Raw genomic sequence first — 17,529 nt, forward strand, 5'->3', positions numbered from 1 at the left:
TAAACTTTTTGACTTTGACTCATCTGCACATTTAATTTAGTAAACAGAACGATCTGTAAGAGAGTAGACAATAGTCTGGAGGACAGAAAGCAGATGCTGCCTAAAACCTCAAGCAGAATGTTTCTAGTTGGTAGAATCAAGTACTGGTTTCATCACAAAGTTTTAGACCCACATAATTTACATTATTTTAGGCCCAAGAACTGTGGACAAGAGAATTAAAGCCCATGTTTTGCCTTAATGTAGAAATCCAGAATTAAAGTGAAGTGAGACTATTTAGGGTTCATCTAATTTCTGTGATGCTCTTTAGGGTTCATAAAATTTCTAACTCTTGGTAACATGATTTGGTGTACATAACTTGCACAGAATTTATTAGCAAGATTTTCACAGTTAACAGCTTCAGTCACCTTAAGTGAAAAGTTTTATTTTTGCTGTATGCAATGAGTTCATCAACTTTCATAAACATCATTCTGAGTTGTTTCCATCATTTTTTTAACAGAATGAGAGAAGCTTCAATTTCACAAAAAGTAAAAACATATGATTATAGTGTAACATACAATTGTAGTGTAGTGTTCCTCCTTACTGTCCAAAAGTTTTATTTAAAGATATACAGAAACAACTATTCCTATTCCTCAAAAATAATTTCAGGCTTTTTTTAAATCCACATGAAACAACAGGGAAAATAAACACACTAATATACCTGTTTGGAAGTGTGTTACAAGAGGAAAAGACTCCACACACTTATTGCACCATTTCAGGGCTTCTTCAAGGCTCTCCAACTCCGAGTCACAGCTGGCATCTCCCTCCGGGGCAGACGGCGGCAGGGGGCTCTCAGAAGGCTCAAAGCAAATATAGACCTATTCAAAGAAAAGCCTCTCTCTCATATTACAAGTTTTGCAGATGACTTAAAACCTACAAGTTTCATCAGTGATCAAGGATTATTAGAAGATTATTCATTCCCAGCTCTGAAGCTTTCAACACATCCTTGCTCCCCTTTCTTCTGTCCTCAATTTAAGAATAATTTCATACTTACACCAATTTTTTTTCCAAAAGCAGAAGAGTCTCATGACTTATCAACACCACATGAATGAAGGGAATGCACATATTAGACAATATACCTATGTAAGATTTCACAGCTGTTTCTTAGTAGGATTCCTCCTTTCTGCTACTTGGTAAATAATATCACTTTCATAATATCAAACCAAAGATTAATTTTAAAGTTGATGAAAGAAAAACTTTCGAAATGGTGTTTGGTTTGCTATACGATGACATTCAATTCAACTCATTTATAATGCTGTAGGACAAGGAAATGAAAGTTTAAACAACCAACACAAGCAAATTAAAATCTATAGAACAGCTTCTAACTGAAATGCCTTTAAAAAAACCCAACCAACCAAACCTTCCCCTCCCCAGCCCCCCTGCCCCCAAAAAACAGAATAAAAACAAAACCAAAAAACCCAGAGCCATTTCAGAACATTATGATATTCTACTAGCAGTCCAAACAAATTAATGAGTAGGTTTTTATTTTTTCTAAACTCAGTATTATAATTCACTAGCCAGGGTGATGGTTTCCATTCCCCAATTTGTACAGAATGTAATCAAGCTGTAACTCCATCATGCAACTGCTACTTAAATCTGTAAGAGTCCAGAGCAGGATCTAGTGTTTACAATTATCTACCATGAGCAAGAGGTCTAATCATTTGTACAAAAGGAACCAAAAAAATATTCATTATGATGTTTCTCCTGTAAAAGAAGTAACAGAATACACAATTTAAGAAAAGCTGTTTTCTAAGACACCGAAATACTTCCATCTTTATTTAGTTAAAACAGTTCTGAATTATAGAATCACAGAATCATTTTGGTTGGAAAAGACCCTCAGGATCATAGAGTCCACCATTAATCTAACACTGCCAAGTCCACCACTAAACCACGTCCCTAAGCACCTCATCCATACATCTTTTAAACCCCTCCAGAGATGGTGACTCCACCACTTCCCTCCGCAGCCTGTTCCAATGCCTGACAAGCCTTTCCATGAAGAATGTTTTCCTAATATCCAATCTAAACCTCCCCTGGTGTGACTTGAGGCCATTTCCTCTTGTCCTATCACTTGCTACTTAGAAGAAACCAACATCCTCCATGCTACACCCTCCTTTCATTTAGTTGTAGACAGCAAAAAGGTCTCCCCTCAGCCTCCTTTTCTTCAGGCTGAACAGCCCCAGTTCCCTCAGCCGCTCCTTATCAGACTTGTGCTCCAGACCCCTCACCAGCTTTGTTGCCCTTCTCTGAACTCTCTCCAGCACCTCAATGTCTTTCTTATGATGAGGGGCCCAAAACTGAACACAGGATTCGAGGTGCGGCCTCACCACTGCTGAACATGAGGGGATGATCACTGCTCTGGTCCTGCTGGCCACACTATTCCTGATACAAGCCAGGATGCTCTTGGCCTTCTTGGCCACCTGGGCACACTGCCGGCCCATGTTCATCCAGCTGTCAATCAACACCCCCAGATCCTTTTCCATCAGGCACTTTCCAGCCACTCTTCCCCGATCCTGTAGCGCTGCCTGGGGTTGTTGTCACCCAAGTGCAGGACCCAGCACTTGGCCTTGTTGAACCTCAGCCCAACAATCCAGCCGGTCCAGATCTCTCTGTATGACCTTCCCACCCTCCAGCAGATCAACTCTCCCACCCAACTTGGTGTAATCTGCAAACTTACTGAAGGTGCACTCAATCCCCTTGTCCAGATCATTGATAAACATATTAAACAGAACTGGCCCCAATACTGAGCCCAGGGGAACACCACTCGTGACCAGCCACCAACTGGATTTGACTCCATTCACTCCAAGGGTATTTCAAATAAGAGTTGATTCAGATAGTTGCATTGTACAACCATCTGTATCAATAACTCAGTAGCATTTTGCAACCTTACTAATACTTTTTTATGTTATCTAAAATTGTTAGTCATGTTTTCCTTTTCACCAGCATGATGGGACTGCAACAATTCTTGCCTGCAATATACATGAGATGTTTACAAAACGTACCTCCTTAGGGGACACCAAATGGGTAACTCTGACAGGAAAGATATCTCCTGGATCAGGCAGCGGTGGCAACATGTAGGAAGGCGAATCAGAAACATCTCCTTCAATTAGTTCCTGGACCAAGACAGACTTTAGTCAAGCATCATGTTTAGTAACAAAATACAAACTAGCTTTGGCATGATTTCTGGTTCAAAGGATTTATCTAAAAATGTAAACAGTGTGTCCTTGATTAAAAAACTATTAATCAACATTTCTTTCAATACTAACTAGGTTTTAAAAAAAGTTTTAGCTATAAGACAACAGAACTAGTTAATGAACACTTTAAAAATATAAATAATGTATCTTTGAAATGATCCTAACATACTGACTTGCTAGCTTGATTACCATTAGTTCAAAAATGCATTAAATATGGAATTCCCTTTAAAGAGATCAGCACCTGCACCTCCTCCTCCCCTTGATTACTTACCTGAAAACAGAGTTGAAGCAATAAAATAAAGTTACAAAACTATAAAATGATAAATTATACACTCTGGCTATACTTTATATAATAACAGTATCCTTTAATGAATGCAGCTTATTCATTAGCTTGTGAGGATGGCTGCTTGGTCCCTACAGCTAAACCCAGAGCAGATTCTGTTTCAGTGCTCTCAGAGCTGCAGCTTCCCACTTCTGCCCGTCCAGAGGTTCTGCTCCTGGGATGAGCTTCAGCTCTGGATGCCTTGCTCCTTTTCTGGAGCAACTGAACACCTCCAACATTTGCTTTCTTATGAATTGTTCTGAACCACTTATTCCTGGAATGGATCTGAGTAATCTTTTTAATGTTAGAATAACAACAGCAAAAGACACACACTGAGAAAAAAAAAATCTCACCAGCTCTGATATGTCCTGACCATCTTCAGCAACACAGTACTTCTGGTATGCCATGAAGGAAGAAAGTGACATTCCTCCACAATACAGGCTGATGGACAATTTGCCCCATGGGTTATCTGGTAATTCCTATTTACACAAGAGAAAATTAGATTATAATAGTAATAGCATGACTGAGCTTTTAGAAATAGTGACCAGGAAATTCAAACTTGTCATTCCTATATGCACCATACTCATTCATCAAAGATACAAAACCAGTAAGGATGGCGATTAGCATCAGCTATGGCAGAAACGGGAATATATCTATCTCTGGAATGGTGGCACCAACTACTCAGTCTAACATTGAAACATCCCATGTTTACTCACTCAACAATACACCCTTGTCTTCAACAATTTATCATTCGGAATTGAACTACCTGAAATGACAGGTTTTCTGATAACACAGATTATGTGTTTGATTATAATGTTAATACATTAATTTAAACATGACCAGACTTAATTATGCCAAATTTTAATCACTTGGAACTGAATTTAGAAGAATTTATGCAGGTAAGGTAGGTAAGTTGCTTTTCAGAATGACAACACAGGATACAAAAAGGACCAAATAATATTAATACCTCTAAAGGACACATTAAGCCTAAAAACTATTGGTAAAGTCAGAAGAGAAATAACTTTAACTTTGGATTTTGTTCTGTCTAATAAATACATTTACTGCTATATTCCTTCACCTATTATTCTTAATGAAAGTTAAAATTAAAATAAAAGAAATAAAAAATAAGCCTCATTCCACATCTATGAATAAATTAAGCTACCTGAACATGTATTTCAACCTCTTCATTTGTAAGTAGTTCTTGAAGGCAATTTACTGCATCCTGCTGCCAAAAATTTCCCATCTGTTTGGTAAAAAGCAAGAGACCTCCAGACATTAGGATGCTGAGAAGTAATACTCTTGCTATTCTTAACACAGTAAGAGGAAAATATGTGTCTATAATTTAAAAAACTTATTTGAAAACACACATCATTAGTTTATCTACAACAGTATAAACATTATCTGCTATTTGGGACACTAAAACTCAGTGTGTGACAAAGCCAAGTAGCAATTTTCAGATGTTGAAGTGGCTTAGAAAGAGATTCTGTTTGCCCAGTCTGACCTTTACTACACACATAATAATGTCTGTGTGCACAACTACCTGAAGCATAATCCAAAGATAGAGAATGACACTCGAACACAACACACAACTGAAAACACAGAATACTTTAATACTTATTTTATTCCCTGCAGTATCTGTTTGCCTCCCAACCTGTAGGCTTTGAAGTCTTTCTTAATCTATCAGTTGAACTGCTTCCAGCAATAAAAAAGCTTTCTTTAAAAATAAGTTTAAAATTAAGGTAGTTGTTTCAGCAATTCACATGTACTAAATACACCAATCAAATTTGAATATGTGAAGATGTTATTTACATATCAATTACTTACTAACAAAATCCCCTAAAACAATTCACTTGTATTAGCTTAGCATAACAGATTGTTTCCTACACAGCTCAGTTCAGAATGACAGAAACACTTTGCAGGGTTTGATGAATTACAATTTTCTGGCCATTCTGCAATAAGAAACCCAGGCCTTATTTCTCCTTGCTGCTATTGCAAAATGGACTGTCATTCAGAATACCATCCTGCCAACTATTGCAGTGTCCTGTCTCACAAATATTTAATTCCAATGACAGCTGCTTTTGAAGCACAGTCACTTCATAAAGCAATCCAGCATTTCCTCATAAAGGCTGCAGTGCTGAAATGATCCTCATCAGCTATTGTCGGAATTCTCATAGGCAAGAAAAAACACCAATCAGTCTCAGCCTTTGTATGACTAAGCAGTGTAGCAATTTGAGTAACTACCTACTAAAATGTCTTCAAATTTACCACTACTCACTGGCACTGTCTTGTAGAGCTGACATGGGATGCAAAATGGAGGAATACCAGTATATAATGTGGTTGGATACAGATGACACTGAGGAATCTCCTCTATGCAGCCATGGTCTATGTACTGTACCTATATGAAAAGAAAAGCTTTCCTGAAATAATCCCTATTTATTTAGGCAAGTTTAGTAAGACAAAGTGTCCATTTGCAGCATTTGCTTTTCTGGAGAAAAAAATAATGGTTTGCTGATAACTATGTGATGTGACAACATGGAAATGGAGAAAAGGATTAAAAATCTGGTATGGCAGATTAAAAGTTCGGTTTCTAAACTTGTCTTGCAGGAGATCCTACCTTTTGTGTAATAACCTACAGCAGTTTAAAACTGAAAGAAATATAAAATTAGATAGTATAACATGAAACTTGCAAATCTGCATTCAAAAAGCATGAGCAGACTCAAGAGTTTAGGTTAGATTAACTGCTAATTAGAAAAAGTATCTGTATACCTGCGCAGCAGAAAAAATTCAAAGCTGCCACTACTTTTTGGGTGGGGATAGGGTAGGGGGAAGCTAAACCTACATGTTTTCAAAGCATTCTGCATACAATAACAACAACAAAAGAAGAAGAAAAAACTTACAGATGATCAAGAGTAGCTTTTTACTTAAGAACATTTATAATCACCAGGAAAGCTATGGGAAAAATTGTGACAACTGAAAATAGTCAGATGGAATTAATCTTTAAAATAAATGTAAAAATCAGGACAGTTATCACACTTTAAAGCAGAACAAACATCTGGATAGTCAGGCCAGCTGAACAAAAACAGGTGTGATCATAAATTTATTTTAGAGGATTATATTATTTGCCTCTTTTAAAAAAAAAAACCCCATACATGCGCACATGCTCATGCACACCCCCCCCACCCCATAACCAAACCTACCTGGAGAGTACTACCGCAGACCTCTACAACTTTACCTCGATACCACATGGTATCTGATCCTCTTACAACACAAGCTTCTCCCTTTTTCCAGCAGTAGGGTTCCAGAAGACCAAGGCATTTGAAGTTACTTTGTATTTCAGTCATCAATTTGTTTAGTTCAGTTTCTGGGGGCAAGGAAATAAAAATAAATTCAAAATAGTCTATAGCATATTAGTGTAAATTATTTCAATCACTAGAACCCAGTAGATTCAGATGAAGACATGTATAAACATAAAATACATATGCTGCTCCAAACAATACTTACCAACACTCACACAATATATATGTTCAATGTCTGGTATATGCAAACAGGCTATTACTTAATGAAGAAAGTAAACTGCATTCCCAATTGCAAAGCCATTAGTAATTCTGGATTTTTACCTCAAAGAAGGGTCTATAAATTTTGCAACTGACCCCTTGGCAGCAGTAATACAAGAGCCTCTCTGTGAACAAAACAAGAAATTCCCAGAGGCCGTTGTAGGACACCACGAAACAACAAAAACACAGTGTCCAGGAGACCCTCTTCTGCTATGGGTAGAGTCTACAGAAACAGTTGCAAGAACACAACAGTCTCGGGCAAATGGGGTTACTGTGCTTTGAATTTCAGCGTTTTATTATATGATCTAATAGTCAAAGCTGTCAAAAAACCTTTAAAAAATTAATGTTCTCACACGGAAACATTTATCTAAAGCACAACATACTATGATGGTACCGAAGACTGACACTGCATCTGTCAGATGAAAATGAACCTCTTTCAAACAGTACACACAGAGAATACTAACAGCTGCAGAATCTATCACAACACAAATAAAGAGCCCAAGGAAACCGAGTACTGAGCTCATACTGAAGAAAAAATTCCAGTAGTATTTAAGAACCAGGATAACTTCTAAGAATCTTTAGGACTGTATCCTCATTATTATTGGTAAAGTGTATCACAATCTCAACATTATAAACTAAAGCACTTACTGCTTTACCCAATACTGCCTAAACAAGAGAGGCAAGTACCCTGCCTGTCCAAGCGCTTAGGGTTTGATTTCTTGGCTGGGTGGCAGGAGAGCCAATGCTGACGGGTGTATAAGGACAGGGGGCCACCTCCTCGGGATTTGGGCTTGCTCTGCTGGGGGGCTGCGGGACACCTCCCCACCGCTGCAGAGAACAGGGTGTATGGGCACCCCTCGCCCCCCCACCAAAGGCCTCATCACCTCCCAACAGTAATCCTCCCCAAAAAGAACCTTCCAGAACCGTGTTCTGATACAGAACACATATACAATAACAGAACACAAATCTGGTATATTCTAATATACCAAAGCTACCAGATTAATTGACAAAAATTTATTTTCTTCTATGTAATCTTACCAAATGATTTTGGTACTATGTAAATAGTTCCATCATGTCCAACATAGCTTACTACAGCTTGAAAAATTTTTGCTTCGGGTATAATGGGGGATTTATATATTTCATCCATTCCTGAATGAAGCAGTGCCTTATTTGTTTCACGTGATTTTTGTTCAATTCCTGAAACAGTGACATCTTCCTCTGGAGCAACGCTGTTTCTTGCACACGCAGTTTTGGAATTGCAACCGTCCAGTTGTGTGTTCTCTTGCTCTAAACATGCTTTAAGATGTTCCTTGGAGTCTGAGCAAGCCACAGCAGCTTTATCAGTTCTAGCAGATTCAACCAAATCATATGAACATATTAACTGACACAGGATTTGCAAAGTGCAAAAGAATAAAATGACAGAAGGTAAAAAACAAACATACAAAGATGGCAAATGCTTGTTAAAATACCATCAAATATCTCATCTACTAATTCAGAGAACTGAAACGCGCAATGGATACAACTAATGATGTTATACTCACATAAGTTCACTAAAAATGGAATTCTGCTGCTACATATGTTGTAGAGGACACTGCAAATTTTTGTTTTACTTATTAACTTATGACGATGTGAATACAACAGTCTGAAAGAACATAAAAGTATCCAAACCTTCTGTTTCTAAAAGCCAAACCCATTTTAATAAGGTGTTCTGAAATATCAATCAATCGTCCTGTTTCATCTCTGCAAATAATTTTCACAGGCAATGTCCAAGCCACATCACTTTCCTGGAAAAAATGAGAGAGCTGGACAACACATCACAATCTGCATTTCTTCTCAACTACCAGCATATATTTTTCATTTTATTGGTACTGACTGCAAATCAGATGTCATTGAACAACTGATGCCTATATCAGAAGACAAAATTTATTTAAGCCATGTCACAGTTCCCATCATTTTATCAACTGTTCTAAACATGACATTAAAATAAAAAAGGTACCAGAACATAACCTTTCTTCTTCCCATAGCTGTTCTGTTAGAATGAACTGCCAAATACTCGTTTTCCTCTAGTAGGAGCTTTAAACCCACTCATAAGTAACTTTTCTCATCAGTGCTTTTGTTTCTAGACACACTGTAAAACCTCACTGGCAGCTGCCAACAGACACTAAGCAAATTAAGCCATCACAACAATTCAGAAGAAATCAATTACTAACGATGTTCATACAGCATTGGACTTGTTCTTTCAGTTTCTAAGGCTTGAAAACTAATATAGTAGTTACTGAATTTTTTCCTCATTAAGAACATGAGCATCTTGCTCAACTCTCCATAAAAGCTGCCAGCATGAATGATCCCAAAGATGTAAGTATTATTCTTTTTCAGTAACTAAATATATCTAAGACTGTATTCTTTCTACACTGGGTAGCCAAGCTGCTCTAGTGCTTCAGTGAATAATGAAAATAAAGCAGAAAAAATAAAAAGCATTTTTTACCCTGCAGCAAACAGGAGTCCAAGGAAGTTCCACTCAGGACTTTTTTTGAACAGTGAAAATATTCAGAAAAAAATTAACAGACAACCTGACAGAAGTTTTACAAAGACCACTGCTTTTGAATACAAACCTGTATGATCATTTTGACTTCTGCTCCAGTTAGGTAATAGGACAAACATTCACACACTGTTGCTGTCCACTGTGTGCTTCCACCTGTTGGTCTAACACAGAACAAATTGTTATCTCCTTTAGTACAAGAGAAGTTTGCGTCTCCTGAGCTTAACCACAAACCCTTCCCTCTACTGAGTTCTGATTTGTTTGAAACTGCCTGTCTTTTTTCCCACTGACAGTACAATCTGCCTTACAGTCAACAGGAAAAAGAAATTGTTATTTATCTCTAGATCTGTTTGACAGGAAGAATTAAAAAAAGTAACCACAAAACTTCAAAACTGAAGATCATGAATCCCAGAAGCATGACATCTGTCTTAACAGAACAAAGGAAAATCCATACTTCATCTGTAAATTCAGCTTTTTGTATTTATTCAGGGAATGGGTATTACAAACATGGCTGTATTTCTTTGCAATATAGACAGCACATAAACAAATGCACAGGAGAATACCCTGGTTCTCTCTCTTTTCTACAGTCCAGAAAAGAGAGACCTCCTTCACATCTTCACAGATCTAATTCATCTCAAATTCCAAGCCAAGGCCAAAGCATTCAATAAAGTAAGAAAAACCTCTATCAACTGTACAGTATTTCATAATTCATCCCATAAATATTCTTTCTTTCTATAGCACAGTTTCTGCTTTACTGATATGTAGCATAACCCTTGAAAAAAACCCGAACAAATCTTTATAAAACAAATCCCAGCTGTCATCCTATTTCTTTTTTATTCAAAAAGCAAACCACATCCAAATCTTAGATAATCAGTGCCAATACAGAAAAATATTGTTATGTCATTATTAGGTTTCTAAGACTGCTACTCAGTATAAGGGAAAGGCTACCTTATATCTGCCAAGGAACATTCTACTGCTAATTTCCTAATTATCTTCATGTTTTCCTCAAGTTTTCTCAGGCAGCTGATATCCACTGTTTTTTCAGCTCCAAAATCATAAAGAATTACCTTTTACAGACAAGAAACACAATGAAACAACAAAAAACCCCACCTCTTAGTGTTATCTGTAATGAATATTAATTCAACGCACACCTAAATAAGTAAACAAAATTCAAACAAGCATTACCAGGATTCAATAAACGGCCTTTGCACTGACGTACCCCATCGCACAACTGAAATGACTGCCACAGCGTACCAAGAGGACAAAACACACAAGTGTGCTCAAAGGGGGTTAAACAACTTTACAGAAGCTGTTACTTAAATAAGAAATTTTCTCTTCCTCTGTTTCAGTTATGTTGATGCATTTATATTTGCAAACCTAGAAATGCTGAAATAGTGACCCTCCAGCCCTTGCTTTTTATTCTGACATGGTAAAACAGTTGTTTGAGGGCTCTTAGCCTTAGAAAGCAGATTATGCAAGCCAGAAGTACAGAAAGTCCCACTTCTGCCTCCTGCTAACAAGACCCATGGGGATAATCTGATGAAGGTGGAGAGAACCAATGCTAATCCAGTGCTGGATTATCTGTCTCATTAAAAAGACACTCTTACTTTTGAACTGAGTAGTTATCTATTCACAAAATGCCTCTTCTGATGCTCCCTACCCTTTTCAAATGAGTGCAACAAAATGCATGCTTAAAGCATTGCTGCATGAGAAAGTACTATGGAAAATGTTACCCTTGCATGGCACCATCATCGTCAGTTTAGGGTTCCAGCAACAGCATGACCGCACATGTTCCTGTGGTGGGGCACTCAGTTCAAATGGCTCCATCTCTCAGCAAGGATCATTAAGTGTGAATTAATGGGACCCTCAGATTCAGCTTCTAGAATCTAAGCTGTTAGGCTATAGCTTGGGAACCTGTGCTACGTTGCAAAGCACAGTGTAAACCTACATGAAGTCAAACCTCATGAGCCTTCCTCAACTACCAGGTTCCCTGCTAACGGTGTCTGAGCTTTGATGAGACCATGATCTTAGTTGCAGCAATATACAATAGAACTTAAACTCTCAACAAAAGCAAAACACTGCATGAGAAAACACTAACATAAAAGAAGCAAAGATTCCATATTATTTCAATCATGGAATGCTTAAAGACTTTAGAAATACAAGTATGAACCCTCTTATGATAACAAGTTTACCTCTACACTTGTTTCAGAGACAATCCTGATTATTTGACCTCTTTGCCACTGTTTCAAATCATGTACGTAAACAGCACAATGCATATTACTTTCCCACTTCATGGACTGTGGCTGGGAGTCTTTGTAGATTGAAGCCATCGTCTCCTGTAAACTGACATTAAAAAACACACTTTTCCAGCGGTAAAATTTTATCCAGTGAATAAAGGGTTTATTAAGTCCATTGCTGCTTAAGTAGCATACAGTGAAGTTTAATAACTGTTTAACAGACACGTAGCATTGTATTTTTTCTTCACGACATGTTAGAAATAAACAAAATGGAGCTTCAAAACACATGCAATCTGACTAAAATTCTGTAAAACTATCATGCTATCTGTAAATTCTGTAAAACTATCAAACTATCAATGTAAGTGATTCTGACCCTTCTGTATAGCACTATTTGAAAGATGCACTTCCTTTTGTCGACAGCTTGCTAGTGTGGTACTTACTCATTTAGTGTCATAACTAATTCAATGGGACTCTAGGCAGCTACATGCAAGAAGAGGACAAAAGAAAGGAGAAGAGGCAGAAAATAAGCAACTTGCACTAAGCAATGATATTTCCATTCAACTGTCTCCAAACAGTATGCACTATTACCTAACCATTACCTAAGTATCTATCAAAGGAAAATTGATACACTATCTAGAAATTGCCTTCAAACTTTCATAACAGCATATTAGAATAATGTTGAAATAAATAACTTGAAGTTCTATGACCTAGGATATCAGCATTATTTAAGAAGGTTTCTAATAAAGGAATGAGGAGAAGAAAAGAAAGAACAGAAAGATTTAATCTTTCTGGACAGTGTTGCATTCATCAGGCCCCAACACTCACTACATTAAACCTGATTTGAAACAGGAGCTAGAGCAGGTACTTAATTTGGAATCGTAAGTATTTAATAAACCACAACATAGTATAAATCTGTCTTCTGTTCCTACACTTGCCTCAACAAAGCAAGAAAAGTCAACAGCATTCAAAAGAGAACCCAGTGCCAACTGCAATCCTAGTGAGTTTGTTCTAACTGTATTTCACCAATCATCATAAAAAATGCCTGAACTCAAGAAAAGTTCTTTAAATTTTAGTACCTTTTCAGTACACCTTCTGATGACAGCCACTGTATAAAAATTTTACTAGGAGACACAACATGACTAATTCTCACTTGTAGCTCTTTCTTACAAAGGGATTTGAAATCTCCTTCATCTACAGATTCCATGTCTGAAGGATTTAAATCTTCTGAGGTTTCAGGAATTCCTACTAGAGGAACATCCCATATTTCATTGGGTCTTCCAGCAGTATTTTCAGTGGACCTGCGAAGAGCATAAAGTAATCAGAATAGAAAGTTTAAATGCAGTTTAAACAAAGTGGAAAAGAGCTCAATAATCACACTTCAACGTGACAGGAATAATTCAATATGAAGAGTGAAAAAAAGCCGAATAACTTAAAAAAGCAGAAAAAAAAAATCCCAATGAAAGACAAAAACATTTCTAAATGCCACTTCTGAAACAATCATGATAGTAGCTTATTTTTATCCTCCTTCAGAAGGTATCCTTGCACATTCTACTGACAGATGAAAGCACTACGCAACATAGGCTGCCAGCAGAAAACCCTGACATAAATGGACTGCTGAACATTAATGTTTGTGTCTTGCTTAAAAGACATCAAATTACTAATATCATTCTTCTGAGAAAAAGCTGCAATATTTGACTAAGATGTGTAAATATTCCTTTCAGAAGAATATCAACATTAGTGAAACATTTCCCTGTCTAGCATTGCCTGAGGACAGAAACACAACACAAGAGGTGCTAGCACTTTCCAAAGCAGAGTACTGAATGAAGTACGGCCATGATAATACCTCGATGAAAACTTGTTCAAATTGTGTGAACTGGATAGAATAAAGCCAAATAACAATCAAGAGTTGGCTGCTATGTATTTTGAGCTACAGCTTGGCTTAGTACAAGCCTCTGTGAATTGTGCCAACGAGAGATGTTAAGAGATTGTAGCTTGGAAAAAAAAAAACAACAAAACAACCAAAAACTGTTAATGCAAAAGAACTGGCCTCTTGTAAACATCCCTGACGACAGGAGACAGCAAGCTTGAGTTTAACTGCTGGCCACTTCTAGGCCTCCAGGAAGAAAATACTTTCTGTTTTCAGAGATTTACCACCTGTCTTTTCCTTCATGGAAAGGAAACAAACTGCTCTATGAGAGAAAATTCTGTGAGTATTGAATCATCCACTACATACTGCTACACGATTTTTTATGCAAACCTTTCTGATGCACGTATTCAGAAACCAATGGGTAAAACAGCTCACTTGTAGAACCAGGAAAGAAATTAACACTGTAGCTCAAACTTGCTTATCTGGCTTACAACTAAGTCTAAGCCACAAAAAAGACAGAGGCAACCTGCCACAGAGGGTTCTCCCAAGTGATACGCGTTAATGTCTCACAACCCCCTCTCTCATAACTCCAGTATAGTGTTATCGTTGCAGATACACTGGAAAAAACAGTCAATTTGTAATGAACTTCAGACTCCAAGGTTTCTTCCTAGAATTCTGCATGGACTACTTCCTATCCCAATGCAGGAATACTGATCACAGAACAGCTGGGGTTGGAAGGGACCTCTGGAGATCATCTAGTCTAACCCACCTGCTAAAGCAGATTCACCAGAGCAGATCACACAGGAATGTGTCCTGGCAGGTTCTGAATGTCTCCAGAGAAGGAGACTCCACAGCCTCTCTGGGCAGCCTGTTCCAGGGCTCTGGCACCCTCAAAGTAAATAAGTTTTTCCTCATATTCAGATGGAACCTCCTGTGCTTCAGTCTGTGCCCGTTGCCCCTCATCCTATCATTTGGCACCACTGAAGAGAGTCTGGTCCCATTCTCTTGACATCCACTCTTGAGATATTTATAAGCATTGATGAGATCCCCTCTCGGCCTTCTCTTCTCCAGGTTGAATAGACCCAGCTCTCTGTCTCTCCTCATAAGATGCTCCAGATCCCTGATCATCTCCATAGCTCTCTACTGGACTTTCTCCAGTAGTTCCTTGTCCTTCTTAAAGTGGGGAGCCCAGACTGGATGCAGTACTCCAGATGTGGCCTCACCAGGGCAGAGTAGAGTGGGAGGAAAACCTGCCTCAACATGCTGGTCACATTCTTCCTAATGCACTCCAGGTATCACTGGCTTTCTTAGCCACAAAGGCACATGGTTGGTTCATGGTCAACCTGCTGTCAAGCAGAACTCCCAGGTCCCTCTCTGCAGTGCTGCTTTCCAGCAGGTAAGCCCCTAACCTGTACTGGTGCCTGGGATTATTCCTCCCCAGGTGCAGGACCCTATACTCGCCCTTGTTTAATTTAATCAGGTTGTTCTCTGCCCTGTCCTCCAGACTGTTCACATCTTGCTGAATGGCAGCACAGCCTTCTGGTGTTATCAACCACTCCTCCCACTTTTGTATCAGCAAATCCGCTGATGGTGCACTTGTTCTCTTCATCCAGGTCACTGATGAACAGGTTAAACAAGACTGGACCCAGTACTGACCCCTGGGGAATGCCACTAACTACAGGCCTCCAACCAGACTCTGCACCGTTGATCACAACCCTCTGAGCTCTGCCATCCAGACAGTTCTCAACACATCTCACTGTCCACTCACCAAACCCACACTTCCTGAGCTCCTAACTATGAGCATGTTCTGAGAGACGGTACCAAAAGCCTTGCTGAAGTCAAGATAGACCACATCCACTGCTCTCTCATTATCTACTCAGTCAGTCAGTCATGCCATCATAGAAAGCTATCAGGTTGGTGAAACATTTCCATTTGGCGAATCCATGCTGACTACTCCTGATAACCTTCTTTACCTTCACATGCTTGGAGATGACATCCAGAATGAGCTGTTACATCACCTTTCCAGGGACGCAGGTGCGGCTGACTGGCCTGTAGTTTCCTGGGTCATCCTCCTGCCATTTTTGAAGACTGGAGTGACATTGGCTTTCCTCCTGTCCTCAGGCACCTCTCCTGTTCTCCAAGATGTTTCTAACTTGATGGAGAGTGTCTTAGCAATATCGTCTGCCAGCTCTCTCAGCACTCGTGGGAGCATCTCACCAAGGCCTATGGATTTGTGCATGTCTAGTTTGCATAAATGATCTCTAACCTGACCCTCCTCAACCAAGGGAAAGTCTTCCTTTCTCCAGACTTTCTCTTCTATTTCTTAGGGTCTGGGATACCCGAGGGCCAGTTTTAGCAATGAAGATGGAAGTGAAGAAGGCATTCAGTAACTGCCTCCTCTGTATCGTCTGTCACTAGGGCACCCTCCACTAGGTCCAGCAGCAGACCTACATTTTCCCTGACCTTCCTTTTGCTGTTGATGTACTTGAAGAAGCCCTTCTTGTCCTTGACATCCATGGCCAGATTTGCTCCCAAGTAGAGCTTGGCCTTCCTTATGGCATCCCTGCATACTTGAACAGCCACCTTATATTCCTCTCAGATGGTCTGTCCCTTTTTCCACATTACATAAACATTTTTCTTCCACCTGAGTTTTGACAGGAGCTCCTTACTCATCCATGCTGGCCTCTTACTCCCTTTACTTGATTTCTTGTCCATAGGGATGCATCAGTCTTGAGTTTGGAGGAAGTGACGCTTGAATATTAACCAGCTCTCTTGGACCCTCCTACCTTCTAAAGCCATGACCCATGGGATTCTTCCAAGTAGGACCCTGAAGACACCAGAGTTCACCTTGTTGAAGTCCATGGCTGTCATCCTATTGTCCTGCTTCCTCCACGCAGGATCCTGAACTCCAGCATTCCATGGTCACTGCAGCCAAGGCTGCCCCCAACCTTCACATCTCCAACCAGTCCTTGGTTTGTTAGGACAACGTCCAGCAGCACACCTCTCCTCATTGGGTCCTCCATTACCTGCGTCAAGGAGTTGTCATCAATGACCTGTAGGAACCTCCTGGGCTGTGCGTGCTTAGCTCTGTTGTCTTCCCAGCAGATGTCAGGGCAATTGAAGTCCCCCATGAGAACCACGGCATGTGATTGTGAGGCTCCTTCCAGCTGTCTGTAGAAATCCCCATCAACTTCCTCCTTCTGATCAAGTGTGCTGTAGTAAACACCCACAATGTCCCCCTTGTTAGCCTGTCCCTTAATTTTTACCCATAAGCTCTCAATTTGTTCTTCATCCCTCTCTAGGCAGTGTTTGATAGATTCAAGTTGCTCCCTCAAATAAAGTGCAACTCCTCCACCTCGCCTTGCTGGACTGTCTTTCCAAAAAGTACATAGCCTTCTAAGACAGTTTAGTCCTGTGAGCTGTCCCACCACATCTCAGTAATTGCAATGAGATCATAGTGCTGCGAACACACACACAGATCTCTCATTCTTCCTATTTATTCCCCACGCTATGTGCATTGGTGTACAGGCACTTCAGAAAAGCAATCAAGCATGTGGGTTTCTCATGAGTGGTGCGGAAAGATCCACCATAGTCATACATACCCTTGAGGTGGCTGGTCTTCTGGTTCTCATCTTGGGAAGCAGCTAAGGAATACTTGTTGCTGCTCTGGTTGGCCTGTCTCATTGCCAGCTGGATGCGATGGTGTGAGCATCACCACTTTGGACTTCATCCCCCTAAGCTCATCAGTGTAAAGCCCACCTCACAAAGCTGGCTGAACTACTG

General features: G+C 39.4%; 1 protein-coding gene across 1 annotated transcript in view; it reads right to left on the reverse strand.

Annotated features, from left to right (window-relative positions):
- RNF17 (ring finger protein 17) overlaps positions 1–17,529 on the reverse strand; it is a gene marked incomplete at its 5' end in the record, with an annotated part of 52,663 nt that overhangs the window by 4,491 nt on the left and 30,643 nt on the right. The window contains 12 exons of the mRNA XM_082043359.1: positions 698–854; positions 3,036–3,146; positions 3,894–4,028; positions 4,712–4,792; positions 5,825–5,944; positions 6,747–6,910; positions 8,142–8,449; positions 8,772–8,887; positions 9,716–9,806; positions 10,591–10,709; positions 11,835–11,985; positions 12,956–13,177. Coding sequence (XP_081899485.1) covers positions 698–854; positions 3,036–3,146; positions 3,894–4,028; positions 4,712–4,792; positions 5,825–5,944; positions 6,747–6,910; positions 8,142–8,449; positions 8,772–8,887; positions 9,716–9,806; positions 10,591–10,709; positions 11,835–11,985; positions 12,956–13,177 — 1,775 coding nt within the window. The remainder of the gene's footprint in view (positions 1–697; positions 855–3,035; positions 3,147–3,893; positions 4,029–4,711; positions 4,793–5,824; positions 5,945–6,746; positions 6,911–8,141; positions 8,450–8,771; positions 8,888–9,715; positions 9,807–10,590; positions 10,710–11,834; positions 11,986–12,955; positions 13,178–17,529) is intronic.

The sequence above is a fragment of the Streptopelia decaocto genome, assembly GCF_964273445.1.
Source record: "Streptopelia decaocto genome assembly, chromosome: 1".
NCBI lineage: Eukaryota > Metazoa > Chordata > Aves > Columbiformes > Columbidae > Streptopelia > Streptopelia decaocto.